Source organism: Acyrthosiphon pisum, chromosome X, assembly GCF_005508785.2.
Source record: "Acyrthosiphon pisum isolate AL4f chromosome X, pea_aphid_22Mar2018_4r6ur, whole genome shotgun sequence".
NCBI lineage: Eukaryota > Metazoa > Arthropoda > Insecta > Hemiptera > Aphididae > Acyrthosiphon > Acyrthosiphon pisum.
The window spans coordinates 6,246,560-6,263,163 of record NC_042493.1 but is presented as its reverse complement, the minus strand read 5'-3'; the positions used below and the strand labels follow the sequence as shown (position 1 = coordinate 6,263,163).

At 27.5% G+C, this 16,604-nt stretch overlaps 1 protein-coding gene across 5 annotated transcripts in view; it reads left to right on the top strand.

The window, feature by feature from the left end:
* The window catches only part of LOC100159364 (AT-rich interactive domain-containing protein 4B), an 11,886-nt gene extending 1,665 nt beyond the window's left edge, over positions 1–10,221 (top strand). For 3 of the 5 annotated variants that reach the window (XM_008185740.3, XM_001947763.5, XM_029485887.1), the window contains exon 2: positions 7,609–10,221. In XM_008185740.3, the coding sequence (XP_008183962.1) occupies positions 7,637–9,889 (2,253 nt within the window). In that variant the 5' untranslated portion in view covers positions 7,609–7,636 and the 3' untranslated portion in view covers positions 9,890–10,221. Of the gene's footprint in view, positions 1–6,683; positions 7,275–7,608 lie in introns of those variants that run through there. The other 2 variants (XM_008185741.3, XM_029485886.1) reach the window with 2 other exon arrangements.
* Positions 10,222–16,604: the final 6,383 nt, after the last annotated feature.

The window sequence follows — 16,604 nt, the reverse complement described above, 5'->3', positions numbered from 1 at the left end:
CATTGGCACATTGCCGAATAGTGGGAATGGCATCATGGTGGGAGAAAACAGACGTCACGTATTATTATATGAATGCGCGGTTTACGTATGGACTCTCGTGGGCCGGAGTATAGGTATTTAAAGCCAATTAAAAAAAAAAAATGGCTTGTGCCCCTTTTTTCTGATCCTGGCTCTTACACCCCAAAGATGTTCTATTGACTTTAATGGCTTCCATAGTTTAATATTGTTATTTGTTTTATATTATTGATTAAATTCAATGAAGATTTGTAGTAAAAGTATTTCAAAAATTGTAAATATAAGCTTAAGATTTTAAATCATTATTGTGTGAAAATAATTAATTTATATTTATATTCAATAAAATCTGCATAAAAATATAAAAACACACTTATAATAATAAAATCTGCATTAAAATATAAAAATACACTTTAGTTCACAGGCACTTAGCAAATTATTAAAACTGAATATTAGCCATTACCTGGGACCCAATTTATTTTTGAACATTTTTCTTGTAGGTACCTAACCTAACCTAATCAAATCTAAGATAATTATAATGATGAATAATATAATACACTGAGTTCTGGTGTCGAGGTCAGTTAAATACAATAAACAGTGTTCTATTATTATAATAATTTTTTATTCTTTAGTTTTTATGTTTTATTAACATTATAAATATGTATTGCAATTATTACTTATTTCTTTTTAAGTAAGAATAATAAATGTTATAGCAATTTAAAACACGACAATAAACAAACTCTGTCATATAAAAATAATAATAATATTTCAATTTTGTGTTTGACTGTTTCTGGTACCTATCAGCTTTATAGTTCTGTTCAAACAAACCGAATGCTTATTGTATAATTGTATTATCATGCCGTTTAACGCTTTTTACAGTACATACAAAACCACTAACAAAAATGATAAATTGATGTAACCGTCAACAATGACGCTTACGTATTATCAAGTTTCCTTGAATGCCGTTTACATCTTTTAATTGACGTTTACACCCAGTTTTTTCATTCCCACCAATTCTATGCCGTTTTTTACCACATATTAAAACATCGATTCTTGGATATATACAAATGATAGCGATGTTTAGGTTCGATTGATCAATGTATAATAATGTCGTTTACAACAATATGCAAAAACATCGATTTTGAAAAAAGTGGAGTTTACGCCCTTTTACCTTCTAACCATCAATATTATACTAATATGAATTTGTTGATAAACAAATATTTTTTTTTTATAATTCTTATGAAGAACCAGACAAATCGGCATGCGGAAACATTGACTGCTTCTGTTTTAAATAAATATTTTTATAAATTGATTGGATTAATAATTATAGATGTAATATTATAAACCTAATATTATACTTATATTATTTAATTTATTTGAATTTCTTCATCAGAAGATTATGTTACTTTTTTCTTACAATTTCTACTGTTTTCTCTGATTGCCTTACAGGCAATGTAAGTTACGGCTCAAACAGATATCCGAGTAGATATCTAAGTTTCTGGTTTTTTTTATAATTTCTAGAATAATTAATTTCTCAAATAATAAAAACTACTAAGACAATAGTTTGAATCAATTGAAAATAGTTTATAATGTTAAAAATATTTAAGATTTGGTGTGTTGTACCTAATTACTGTTACATACAATAAAATTATAACATTAAGACAGGTGATTAAAATTAGTACCAGAAAAGTCAATGTAAAGGTTCCAACAATTGGCAGAATAAGACTGTACAACTGCTATTTAAAAATGTTCAATATTTATTATTAGTTATTACCTATGTAGGTACTCTTGGTCTTGTTTCATAGGTAAAGACTGGATTTAATTACATTAAAAATATATCTAAATTGTAGTATTGTGCTAAAAGTATGTATACATCGCAATGAAAATACATACATATGAAAATTGCAGTATAAATATGATAAAATTTCAATGATCAATACATTAAAGTTACAAAATAAAATTATAAAATGTATAATAATTAATTATTTACTTAAATAACATGATGTATACCTACAGGATATTAAAAAAAAAAAAAATAAAATAAAATAAAATAAACACTATTGTAAAACCACTAGCTTCCTCGCTCCATTCAGAATATAAAAAAATTATAAAAGTGTGTTTAAAAATTAAAAGATAGTTACCTATTATTTTTCTGGATTAAAATTTATAATTATATACTTATCTAAACTCTGTTCTTGAAAATTGTATCGTCTATTACTTAAAATATGTTTGTATAATGAAAAAGTACTGCAAAGTCTAGATACACTTGTTGTCGCTGTGTATTTTAAATAGGTAATTTAAAAAAATTGGCGGATTATCTAAATTAAAATTTTTTTTCCTGCCGTAAACTCAGAATAAGTTTTAATAGTTTTATATCCTTAATTTTCTTCTATGATATATTGATTTAGTTATATTTATCTTCCCATGGGGACCTGGAATAAGTCTGATTAGTTTACACTGTACACTGTGCCTACATATTTGATCAGATTTGATTTACCTGATATCAATAAAAAGTTTCAATATCTATTAAATCCGGTCTTTTGTAATAGGTAACCTATTACAAATTTTGTTTATGTACAAATGTATAATATATTATAATAATTTATTAAAAACTGTTACTAATAGTTAGGGCTTTGAAGTTGTAGGAGCTAAAGAAGGCAAAAAATGCATGAAAAATTTTTAAATATGCAAAAATATGTACCAATCATACCTACCAACAATTTATTTTTATGATTTTATTAAATTCAAAATTGGTTGGCTCTGATATGATGAATTGTAATTTTTTGAATCTAAAAATACAAATATAGAATGAAAGTTATTTGATAATAAAATTTTTTTTTTAATTAACTTAAGTCAACATATAAATAATTGTAATTTTTATACCAGTAAATGCTTGCATTGAACAACTAGAACCTTCTTGGTATTTTCTTATCAAACAAACGGCGGTATCTAAAAGTATATTTTTCTAGTCCAAAAATATTAAACAAGTATAAAAAGCCCATATAAATTGAGAAATATGCACTTTTTCTCAAATAGACAAAATATGCAAAAATATAAATAATTTTTGCATTTCAACTTGTCATTATATAGAATGGATATCTAGCTTGATCTGCTATATTTAAGGGCATACAAATACAAGGAAAAAAATACAACTTCCGATCTCTATTAATAGTCTATTACCTATTTATTTTATTTTATTATCTAAGGGCTGAGCCTTATACAACAGTTTAAAACAATACAATATACAATTTAAATAATTACATATTAGTTTATATAAGATAATAATTAATATAATAATATAAGTCTAATGATAGTAGGTATATATTTAGTGGAAGTAGTAACATCTAATTTTAATTTTATCAGTTTAACTGAATAACTGTGTGTTTTGCAAAACAAAATGATAATGTTATAGTCTTGTCTTAGTGTCAGGACCAGCGTTAGGGAAAGGGGAACTTTATTTCATTTTTGAAATAAAGTTCATTTTTATTTTCTAAGAAATCAAATGATCTAATCTGTAGATGAATTATAAAGAATATTGTTTAACTCAGGGCTTAACTTTAGTTATTTTTGAGTAAGATTAAAATAGAAGTTGAAATTTTTAATTAATACTAAAAAATAATGTACCGCTCAATCTCAATTTATATCATTATGATCTTATACTCTATTCAGATTAAGTGGGAACCGTTCTTGCTCATACAGACTAAATTCTCGATCACCGTCAGACTCCTAAGTGTTATTACAATCTGCAATCTGCCATAAATTATAATCGTTGTCAATCAATGCTTCCAGATCATTGCTGTAGTGGCTTATCTGCAAAACTCAAGGAGCAAGCTTCATAAGCTACCAATAATTTTAGGTTCTTTATAAGTTAAAATGTGTGTGTAGTACTGTAGTTATACAATTAATAATAGATGCACTTATTTTTAACTTGAATGACTAATCTTCTGTTATGATAAAACCTGTTCAACTTTTTTAATAAAAAAATTATGATAATTTATTAGGGCGCCCAGATGCATTATTTTTGGGAAAATGATTTTCAAGGACGAAATCTGTTTCAAACATCAGATACTTGAAATTTTGAATTTTTTGTGTTATTAGCAGTTGATGTAGTTTATGTTATGCTCAGAGCTTTTTTTGGTTGTTACTACATTACTGTCCAATGTTGTTCCAGTATATTCATACCTATTTTAGATATTTTGTGCTTTTCTATACTGTATACTTGGTCACAATATTTTATCAGTACAATTGTTTAAGCACATCGTAATCTAATTATTCACATTTCACACTTAAGTTGGTAGTTAATGTGCTAGGTCTAACAACAAGCTAATATTGAAAGAGTAGAAAACACAAAAAAAAATTGTTCTCCAAATTATTATTTAATATTACATTATTGTAGGTTGTTAAAACTATTAAAAACAACTTGGTCAAAATTCATTGTAAAATAAAAAAATTATTTGAGGAGATTAGAATGGCCAGGTGATATCATTGCGCCAGCCTCGATAAAATTGCTTGTCACATATATGAAAAAGTTGCTCTCTTCTCACAACGATTTATCCATCTACAAATTATTTTTGATGTTTGATTTACATATAAATGTGTGACTTTGTGTAAAAGATGATATATGTATCAGAATTTCAATGAAACATTTTGTTTTTTTTTTTAAATATTAAAAAAGACTGGCCGGTTGTGCCATGTTGTGTTGCGAATTGCGATAAGTGATTGCTGCAGTTATCGAGGTGAACGTAACAAAAATTACTATTATAAGATTTTATATATTTCAAAAAAAAAATAAATACTTTAGACAAATTCTGGTCCCACTAACATCTTCAGTGCATAAAATCACATCACATATGTACAACAAAAATTTGTAGTTTTGCCAAACACGGCCCAAGACATCACATGTCTATATGTAAATCCTTTAACTCATAGAATAATGTGATTAGAAACATTAAACCTATACCATTTTTCTTAGGATTGAGCATTCATACAAATTAAAAAAACTTATTTTCTGTCCCTGTTAATATAACTTGGTGTAAGAGAGGTGGTGAAGACCCCCTTTAATCGAATGGCCTCTGAGTTTTTATAGAGTGGTAGGTGGGTAAGCCTGTCATATAGTATGTGGTCCACCAGTGAATTTACAAATATAGTATGCAATCTACCAGCAATTTACAAATTTCGTATGTGGACTACCGGTAAAAAAAATTTTTAATTCTTTAAATTCAATAGTACCATTCCACTAAGTAAAAATAAAAAGTTAGTGGAGTTATTTGAATTCCCTTTTGTTTGCAACTCTCCTCTTTTAACATATATACAAAATACAATTAATTCATCTCAGTTTCCACAATAAATTTTCATTGTTTGCCAAAACATATTAATAATTCAAAATTGGTGTTTGAGTCGTTACAACTTATGATTAAACACAAATATTTTGACAACATATTGCGTGTGTCACTGTGTGAGAGCTAAACTAATATGTCGAATAAGTTGTAGTGTTGTACTGAGAGTTTGAGTCCATATGACATTATGTATATTCATTATTATTTATTTGTGTGCCGTGAAGATTTTTAAAATGATCAAGTGCACCATTAGGTAAAAAAGGTTGGGAATCCCTGCAGTAGGTAATGGCCAATATGTGATAATTTAGTACTAACTACTAACTATATTACCTATTTTAGAATAACTATAATGATAGGTAGTGAAAATATTACGGCGAATAACTTTATCGGGTTGTTAGTGTTGCAAGATGGGTGAAATATTATACTAAAAATGTTAAGTTCACCACTCCACTCTTAGTGTACTAGAATTTGAACTAGTCTCAATTCAACCCATGATCTATACTCCGTTTGCCGATAAAATGTGGTTATTTTGAACATACAACTTGATCCGAGGAATGGTGATTTTGGTGATTGCGGTGAGGTATAATGGGTTTTTTTACATACAATTAATATAATTTATGAAATATCTTAAATTTTGCAGCGTAAATAAAATTAGTTCATTTAATAAATGCTAAATGTTATTTCTTAAGAGTACACTACCTATGCATTTATTGTCTCTGTCTTATACACATCCGATATATCAAATTCTCATTCACTAGTTTCACTAGCTGTTGTCAGTTTTGATATAATAGTGAATTTACCTATTATCAAACTTTAGTAAAAACATTATCTGTACTTATGTGTCAGCGGTCTTTCAATATTTTAATTTTTAAGTTAGATATGATCATTATTCATTTGTAATATTTTCCATACACATATTTTTATCTATTGAAAATAAAAATATTGAAAAGTCGGTAAAAATTACCAACTAGATTCTCTTTTCTAACAGAAATTTGAATTTTTACAACATTGGGTATTCACTCAATTCTCATGTAGCGATTTTCTTATTTTGATGTAGATACTTGAAATGTACATCTTATTTTATCAATTCATGCATATGATAAAACTTTCAAAATAATTCGATTCGTTTTGAGCTTACACCATCAATTACAGTGAACCATTAGTGATTTACTGTATAGCAGAATGACCACTTACCCGCATTTTTATAATTATTGTTGATAAAAATATTTTGCTCATAGGGTGGTAAGAGAGATAGGTGAAAAAAATTAGAAATTAAGTATTTAAGATCATTGTTATACCATCTTCTTTTAAATTGTTATCTAAACTTCTCTACCTATTACATTATATTTGTATTGTGATTTTGGTTCCTGTTTTTTATTCGATAGTTTGTGATATTAGATGTGTATTTCATTAGTTTAATTGAAACACAAGTAACACTAGTTTCATCCGTTAATGTATTCTTCGATTTTGATTGGATCAAATGGAAAATACGCTTTCACAAGTGTTTGTTGATGCGCATATTGAGGGTATTAATTTGGTTATTTTTTCAAGTACTTGATATCTTTGTAAGTCCCAAACTATCATTATTTTATAATTTATAATATAATATTTAAAAATTATAAAGAATTTGTGCGCACTGATATAATTTGACCTATGTGCCATTTTTGACATGAGTGGAATAGATTTGTCTCCCCTTCTTCTTCTTCTTGTGTTCAGTTAAAATTGCCAACAATCACAATTAGTTATAAAATAGGTCACATATATATAAATGAGTAAACAAATAAATAAATAAATAGATAGTAATAATTTAATATTAATGGTCGGTAACTTTGTCATATCTTATATTGTAGCCAATGTCTATGGCATTCTTGTTCACTTGTTCTAGGTCATCCTTGGTACATTGTGTTGGATTTATGGTACAGTTGAGTAAGTGTTCATTTGTTTGCCGTTCGCCGCATTCACACTTGTCGTCTTCCTTCCTTATTATTAAGACCCCATTTCATTTTTTTTTTTTTTTTTTTTGTCTCCCCTGCTATATTGTATGTGTATTGCTAATATAAAAATAAGATGACATTTGTTTTTATTGTAAGATACATATTTCTTAATAATTGATATAAAAAACATGCAATTAAATTTACTATAATGTGTGTTTTAATAATAGTGGTTTCTTTTTCTTTTTCTTTTAAATAGTAAATGTTAATGAAAATATGTTTAAAAAAAAATATAACTTTTATTAATGCATTTTGTTGTTATTTTTTAGGTGTTAATCAAGTTCGTTTGGAAATACAATGGATCAAAGTGCGATTGGAAACGAAATGGATCAAGGTGCGATTGGAAGCGAAGTGAAACAAAGTGCAATTGGAACTGAAATTGATCAAAATGCGACCGGAAGTCAAACAGATACAATTGGAAACGAAATGGATCAAGGTGCGATTGGAAGCGAAGTGAAACAAAGTGCAATTGGAACTGAAATTGATCAAAATGCGACTGGAAGTCAAACAGATACAATTGGAAATGAAATGGATCAAGGTGCGATTGGAAGCGAAATGAAACAAAGTGCAATTGGCAGTGAAATGAATCAAAATGCGATTGAAACCGAAATTGATCAAAATGCGACTGGAAGTCAAACAGATACGATTGAAATCGAAATGGATCAAGGTGCGATTGGAAGCGAAATGAAACAAAGTGCAATTGGCAGTGAAGTTAATAAAAATGCGATTGGAACCGAAATTGATCAAAATGCGACTGGAAGTCAAACAGATACAATTGGAAACGAAATGGATCAAGGTGCGATTGGAAGCGAAATTGATCAAGAAAAAATGGATATACCTGCTGTTCTGCTAAAAGAATCTGAAATAAAAAAGGAAGTAATTGAATCTGATGTCATAACAATAAGTGATGATGAAGATGAATCAGACACAATACCTATAGGTATTGCTATACCTATGCATATACCTATAACAGTACCATGCCCTAATAATCTGCTTATATTTAAGCGCCGTTCAACTGAACCTAAGTCCTTCAAACGCTGTTTATCTGAACCTAAGTCCTTCAAACGCTGTTCATCTGAACCTAAGCCCTTCAAACGCTGTTCATCTGTTGGGGTGGCTGAACGTCGATGTTCATCTGTTCCAATTCATAAAAATAATTACGATGAATTACATGAACCATCAGAATGTATATCAATATCATCTGATAGTGGTGGCGAATGTTCATCACAACTTAAACCAAAAAAAACTCTTAAACGCAAAAGAAGTTTGATTCCAACCAATATCGAAGTTGAAAATACCCGAAAAACTATGAAACCAGGACCTAAGTCAAAAACAAGAAATATAGTAACTGTTCATCAAATGATCACTGAGGCTAAAAATTTAGCACCAGGAATGACACTTGACTCCAGTGATGATTCTGATATTGAAATGATGTTAAATTCAGATGATGAAAATGACTCTATTGAAAACGAAGAAGAAGAAGAAGATGAAGTAGAAGAAGAAACAGAAGGAGTTGACGAGACGGAAGAAACAGAAGAAGTTGACGAGACGGAAGAAACAGAAGAAGTTGACGAGACAGAAGAAGTTGACGAGACAGAAGAAGAAGGAGAAGTAGAAGAAGAACAAGAACAAGAAGAAGGACAACAAACACTAATCGTTCCAGATGATGATGAAAATGAAAGTAATGAAGACGGGGAAGTATTACCAACAATTGATGAAGACGTTATAAGTATTAGTTCTGACGATGAGTATGGACAATTGTTAGCTTGTAGTCAGACAAAAACCACCTCTGCTGCAGAAGAAAGAGACCGTTTAAGTCTAAGTAACAACGTAACAATCAACCAAAAAGAAGACAAGATCATGCAAAATAACGAATTAATAAAGGAAGAAATTGCCTCTGATGATGCTGCAGAAGAAAGAGACCGTTTAAATCTAAGTAACAACGTAACAATCAACCAAAAAGAAGATAAGATCATGCAAAATAACGAATTAATAAAGGAAGAAATTGCCTCTGATGATGCTGCAGAAGAAAGAGACCGTTTAAGTCTAAGTAACAATGTAACAATCAACCAAAAAGAAAAAAAGATCATGCAAAATAACAAATTAATAAAGGGGGAAATTGACTCTGATGATGCTGCAGACAAAAGAGACCGTTTAAGTCTAAGTAACAATGTAACAATCCACCAAAAAGAAGAAAAGATCATGCAAAATAATGAATTAATAAAGGGAGAAATTGCTTCTGATGATACTGCAGAAGAAAGAGACCATTTAAGTCTAAGTAACAACGTAACAATCAACCAAAAAGAAGAAAAGATCATGCAAAATAATGAATTAATAAAGGGAGAAATTGCCTCTGATGATGCTGTAGAAGAAAGAGACCGTTTAAGTCTAAGTAACAACGTAACAATCAACCAAGAAGACAAGATCATGCAAAATAACGAAATACTAAAGAAAGAAAATGATAAAATAACAGAAGATGAAAATTACAATAATGAAATACTGAAGAATAGCTTAACTGATTCAAATGAAATATTAAAAAGCGGAGAATAACATAATTTTTTTAATAAATTTCCAAATCAAAAGTTATAATATATAAGAATGAGAATGATTATATGTATTATATGTAATGATGTTTTCAAAAATAACTCAATTATTCCAGATTGAAAATTCAACAAATTAAATAATATCTATGTTTGAATATTAATAAATGCAATGAAAACTAAATAATGATAATCACCACCAAATTTGTAAATATTTTGTAAATGTACCAACAATTAGATGTAAAAGGAATGAAAATATGTATAGTATACATAACAATATTGTTATGTTTTTAACCTTATACTCAATATCATAAGAAATATAATTAATTTAATACTATTTGTTGTAAGCTTTTATTTTATGTTAAGAAACTAAATGTAATTTTATTTATTAAAGAATTTTGCTTGACCAGTACCATCTCTCATAAATGTATGCATTTAATTAATGTTAAGAAATTATAAATCAAATAGGTATATGAAAAAAATTTATACTAATCAAGTATTATCAGATTAGAATATTAGAGTTTAAGTCATTAAGATGATGTGATACCCGCATGTGTTATCTCCGTCTTACAAGTGCATAATATAGCAAATTGTACGCTCAGCAGAACATATGTAACTCCGTTAATTTAAAAATTAGAGTGATTATAAAATCTAAAGGTAAGATTATGATCTAGTCAACCTAATGGGCTTTTTAATATATTTTAATTTTAAAGCGAGTTATGTGCATTTTAAGATGTTCAAACAATTTTCAATTTTAAAATACTCATAACTCGTGTTAAAATTAAAATATAATAAAAAGCTCATGAGGTTGCCTGGATAATAATCTTACCTTTAGATTATATAAGAGGACAATTTGGTCTAATTTTTTAACTAATGGAGCTACACGTGTTCTGCTGAGCATACAATTTGCTATGTTACGCACTGGTAGAGACAACATTTGCGGGTATCACATTGTCTTAACAATATCAAGTTTGTACGCTGTGCGATATGGGGTTCTGGAGTTATGGCCTCTTAAGTGCACACCTGGCGACATGGTCAAAACAACAAGTTTAGTTTCGGATTAAAATCATAATAATAATATTTATTTAGCAAACAAACAAAATAAAACAATATTTTCAAACAATTTATAGTAGGTTTGCAAGCTCATCCAATAAGCATAGATATGCTTGTAGACGGATGAGCTGAGTTCATGTTATGAGTATTATAGAAGTATACAAATAAAATAAAGAAAAGAAAGAAAAAAGGTCAACATTAAGAGTAGTTACTTAAAATTATCATTGAACTAAATAGTGGAAATTTACAACCAAGATGTAATAGTGTTAATATGTTTCTTATACTTATTAAAATTTTCAAAATTAGTTAAATTAATATTATATTTACGAAGTAACAGAATTCCTTTAATCATTGGACTTGTGTTCCAAAAATAGTATATTTCGTGGAATAATTAAATTACAATTGTTTTTTATTCTAGTATTATAACAATGCAAAAGCTGAAATGAGCTATATTTACTTTAAATATATACAATAAAATCGCCCGTTCATAAACTTGAAAAATAGTTCTAACTTTCAACTCTAGGTAAATTGAACAAGTTGGATACAATTTTGGTTTTCCAAGTATAGTTTTAATCATTAAATTAATTGTAGTAGATAAAACATTTATATGTGTGAAGTATGTACATCCCCATATTGAAATACCGTACGAGAAAACAGATTGTACAAGAGCTAAATATATAATTCTAAGAGTTTTAATATCTAACATATTTTTGAGCAAACTGAGCTTATGTAATAATTTTCTAAGAATACTATTTACATGATAAATATGTTCAATAAATTTTAGTCTATGGTCTAATTTTACTCCAAGATATTTAATAGAATAAACTCTATCCAAAGATAAACACTCACAAGGGTTATCTAGATATTTACATTTATAAGAGTGTACACACAGTGAAAAATCAGTATTTTTAATATGTGAATTATTTCACAATAATAATAGTGTATTGTATATTGCTTGCTATTGGTTACGGGCACCTTTGTTCATTTGTAATAATTAATGTAAAATTAATATTAATATTTTAATTAATTAATTTTAATATATAATTAATGTGAAATGAAAATCTTTGTACAGGATCAACTCTGGAACTACTTATCAGATCTTCTTGATGTTTTTTAAACGAAAGAGTATATCACGAAGAAGGTTATTATGAAACAAAATTTTAGGAAAATCCACCAGAAAAGTAGGAAATCTGGATGTCAAAAATACAACAGTGACGAAACAGGTTAGGCTAGGATTCTGTATTAATTGATTATATTAATCTACCATAGGTAAAATCCAACAAACTTGATATAATTTTGATACTTTAGAGTAAATCATACACTTACGTACAAACTAGGGGTCCGCGATCTACCGCAGGTAGATTGTCTACCTGATAATATACTGCTGCGAATCAGAATTTTTATTCCCGGCAACGAAAAAGTTAAGATTAATTTTAAACACCATACACCGAATATTAAATAACAAATTGAACAAAGTTGAGTCATATGGAGATGGTTACATTTAACGGGCAACAAATTGTGCGGGTTCAGCTTGTTATATACAAATTTAAAATAGTTTTTTTATTAAATAATACTAAATCAGGTGTATGACAAAACAATCAAAATTATTATTGGAAATTATTTTTTATAGGGTAAAACATGAACTTTCACCATAAGCATTACTGCAATTCTACTCAATAGATCATCAGGGGAAATGGGGTTCCAAAATAACTTATAGATTTACAAATTGAAAGTAGGTATTCCAAACTATTAATAAATAAAACCTCTTTGTACATTTTTTCAATTATTTATGTAGGTTTATTGAATTAATTTTATTAAAATAAAATAATAAATTTAATAATTAATAAATAGAATTACACAATCTTTATAAAATAATAACTTGATCAATATTAACCATTTTATCATATTTTTATAATAGTAAAAAATGGATATCTAATCCTTAGATTAGAAAAATTCAAATTCATCTTGAGCAAGATGGAGTGCAATACAATAAAATAAAAATAAATTGTTTATTATTAATATTAAATAAAAATAAAAATATTGAAATACTATATTGAGTTATACATATTGCTTATATTAACATATATTATTTGCAGTTAATCAATTCCTATATTTTCATCAATTAATATGTAGTCATACATGCATTTCATAACATGTTAAATGATGATTGGTTCAACAATCATTGTTTTAATTAATATAAGCACTTTAAGTTATAACTGTATACCTATAGTTTTTTCATATCTTTAATTATATTTCATTCTAATAATATTCTTTTTTTTATATAACGCTCTATATTTGTTCAAGATAAATTCAAACTTTTTCTTGTCAAAGGATTAAATAGTATCCAATTATAAAATATGAAGAGCTTTATAATTATCAACTTAATATGCATACATTGAGTAAGTATATTAATCAATTTATTCATTTGATTATCTTATAGTTATTTTATACAAAAAATAATTCATTAATCCTACGTACAATTTAAGTTTTAATACACTTGTTTATAATTTGTTTTTTTATAGTTTTAAGTTTCAATTTACATGTATTTACACTTACATGTATGATCATGGAGAGGTTTATTATATAGTATAATATGAGGTATATGTGACAAGTAGACACAAATGGACAGTGGGGTCCAAACATTCGGATATTAGAACATTTCAACATTTGGACACTAAAAAAATAATTTGAAAAAAATGTACAATTATAATTTTAGCTTATACTATATTAATCAAATAAAATTAAATATATAGTATTATATTAGTTAAATTCTAAAACCATATATTTTAAGTATGATACAATCAAGTCTTAAAAATACACTATGATTTAATTTACGAAAATGAAAATTTTATTTTTAGTGCCCTAGTGACTCATCCATTGTTTTAAACGATCATTCCAATATTTATTTATTTATTTACCAACAAATTTTCCAATTTCAAATGCAATTATATAATATTTTAGATATTATGTCTCTAAATAATATATATTTCTTATATTACTTAGTATGTACCTAATCTGGAAATAATTTATATGATTTATATGATAATATACCATAAAAAAAGTTAGTTTTATACAATTATTACATTAAGAGGATATGACTTATCGATTTGTCTAATTATTGTTTCAAAACATAATTTAAATGTACGTACAACATTTTATGTCATCCTCAAAAATATTATCCTCTTTAATTATCGTAGTAGTTGATTTTACTGCATGATTAATGAAAAAAAATGATTTTAAGTGAAAGCGTTTTATCAATGTTGCGCGGGGGTCTGAGAGAGAAACAATTAATATTGCGCTGACATGCTCTTAAAGGGGCTCCAAAGTATCATGTTTTAAGGAGTAATATTTAGGCAATTCACATGACATGAATATTTGGGCTATATTTGGGTACTGGGTAGTATATGAACATTAATGTGTGTTTCCGATAATCGCTGTAATGCCATGTTGGGCAACCAAAGAAAGATGTAGCCAGGGGGTTCCATTACTTTCCAGTCTAAACATTTTCCAATTTAATATTCACCATTATTGTAATGATTTGTTAAACTTATTGCTGTATTTTTCTGTACCAATTTTGGCACGAATGAAAATTATAACCACAAACTATTACGATGTTGGCCAAATATTTTCAGTTGTAGGTATTATGAATAGCAACTTCAAAGTCCAACACAGCTGTAACTGGTTGAAACCGTCAAATATTAATAATTATATGGGTATTTTTGTCAGGAAGCAAAGCAAAAACTAATAGTATGTAATTGTAATTCTTAAAAGTTATAACTATGAATAGTAAATAGAAAGGTAACTACAGGAAATATTATGTACAATAATTAAATATAGGTACCTTACTACCATGTAATAATATTTTTCGTTAAAACAGAGAAATATAATATTGTCTATAGGTACTTACAATAAAATACTATAATATGGGTATCTTTATAATTTGATAAAACAAATTGTTCAAAACAGTTTGTTTTAATATCCATTACCTTTTTAGTATCATGAAATGCGTCAATACTTTTAGTCAAAGTTGGCAATAAATTTAAATGGCGTATTCTATACATTTCGTCTAATATAATTAAGATCAGTTGTATTTCAATTGTTTTTGTTATTACTTATTACTGTTGGAATATAATATGTACAAATAAACGTTAATGGGTTTTCTACAATTTTGTCTTAACTTACTTTTCTTTTCAGTAAATTATTTACTTCTTGGCGATTAAATGTAACATTTTCGTCTTGATTGTAAATCAGAACTTCATTTTTTAAAATTATTTTGTCCTCAGTATTATTTGTGTAAATTTTACTTTTATACTTATCAGTTATCATTAAAACAACACCAAGTTTTTTGGTCACTTATTTCAGTATAATCACAGATTATATAAAACTGTTTTATTTAATCTGAGGTATAAATGTATAATGTAAAATAAATTTATATTTATCAATTGTTTATAGACTTTTACCATTTTGACTGTAGGTACTCCATGTTAATTATTGGTTAAAAAAAATGTTGTCACCGCCTGTTATGTACAACGAGTGTCGAACTTAATTACACAATACATTCAAAAGGTTAGCCAGGGGTGGATCCAGTGACACGATTAGAGGGAGGGGGGGGGGGGAGTTAAAGTTTTCAGAAAATGTCAATTTTTTTTTGTAATTTTGTTTTTCACAGTATTAAAATGTTTAGAAATACAGCTTGGGAGGGCTGTAGCCCCTAAGCCACCCTGTAGCCACCCCTAACTTACGAAATATTTGACTAAACAATATATATTATTTTACAAGTATATGTACTTAACGACGAGACAGATACTACCGGACTAAGATATCGACAATTAACGACAATTCGTAAAGTAAAAATTTCCCAGAAGCTTTCAAAAGTGCCCTGAAAAAAAAAAATAATAAGGTGGAACGGGACTTTTTGACAAATTACCGTAGATTCATGACATTTTGACTGAATGTTTATATTAGCATTTTTTATACATCAGAACATTTAAAAATATTTTGACTTATTTTGAGCTGTTTACAAACATTTTCAGTTTCCAATTTTTAGATTCTGAGTGAAACGATGAATGTATTGATTTTACAATGATGTGTGTGTTTTTTTTTTTTATTTTTTTTTAAATTTTAAATTTTTTTTTGTGTCTGTCATCACCTTTTAGGACGGTAAAAGTGCTTGGATTTTCTTCAACAGTACCTTTTCTGATAGGAAAGTGAATCTAGTTGGTACTTTGGGGGGTCAACATTTTTGCAATAGTTTTCAAAAGCGCCGTGGAAAACAAAAGAAAAATTAAGGAAAAACGGGAATTTTTACGCAAAATCTGTTTTCGAGAAAATTGATTTTGGTTTTTGGTGTAACTTTAAAACGAATGACTGTAGATACATGAAATTTTCACTGGTTGTTTATATTTCCATTTTCTATACATGATAAATTTTTCAAAATTTTTCAAAATATAATGATTTGTTTTGAGCTGTTTACGGACAATTCCAGTTTCCAATTTAATTAGTTTTTTAGATTCTGAGTGGAAGGATGAATGTATTGATTTTACAATGATGTGTGTTTATTTATTTTTTATTTTTTTATTTTTTTTGTGTCTGTGTACACGATAAGTTGTCGAAATAATGCTACGATTTTCAACTTCAGTATCTTGTTCGATCAGAAAGTGAATATCGTTGGT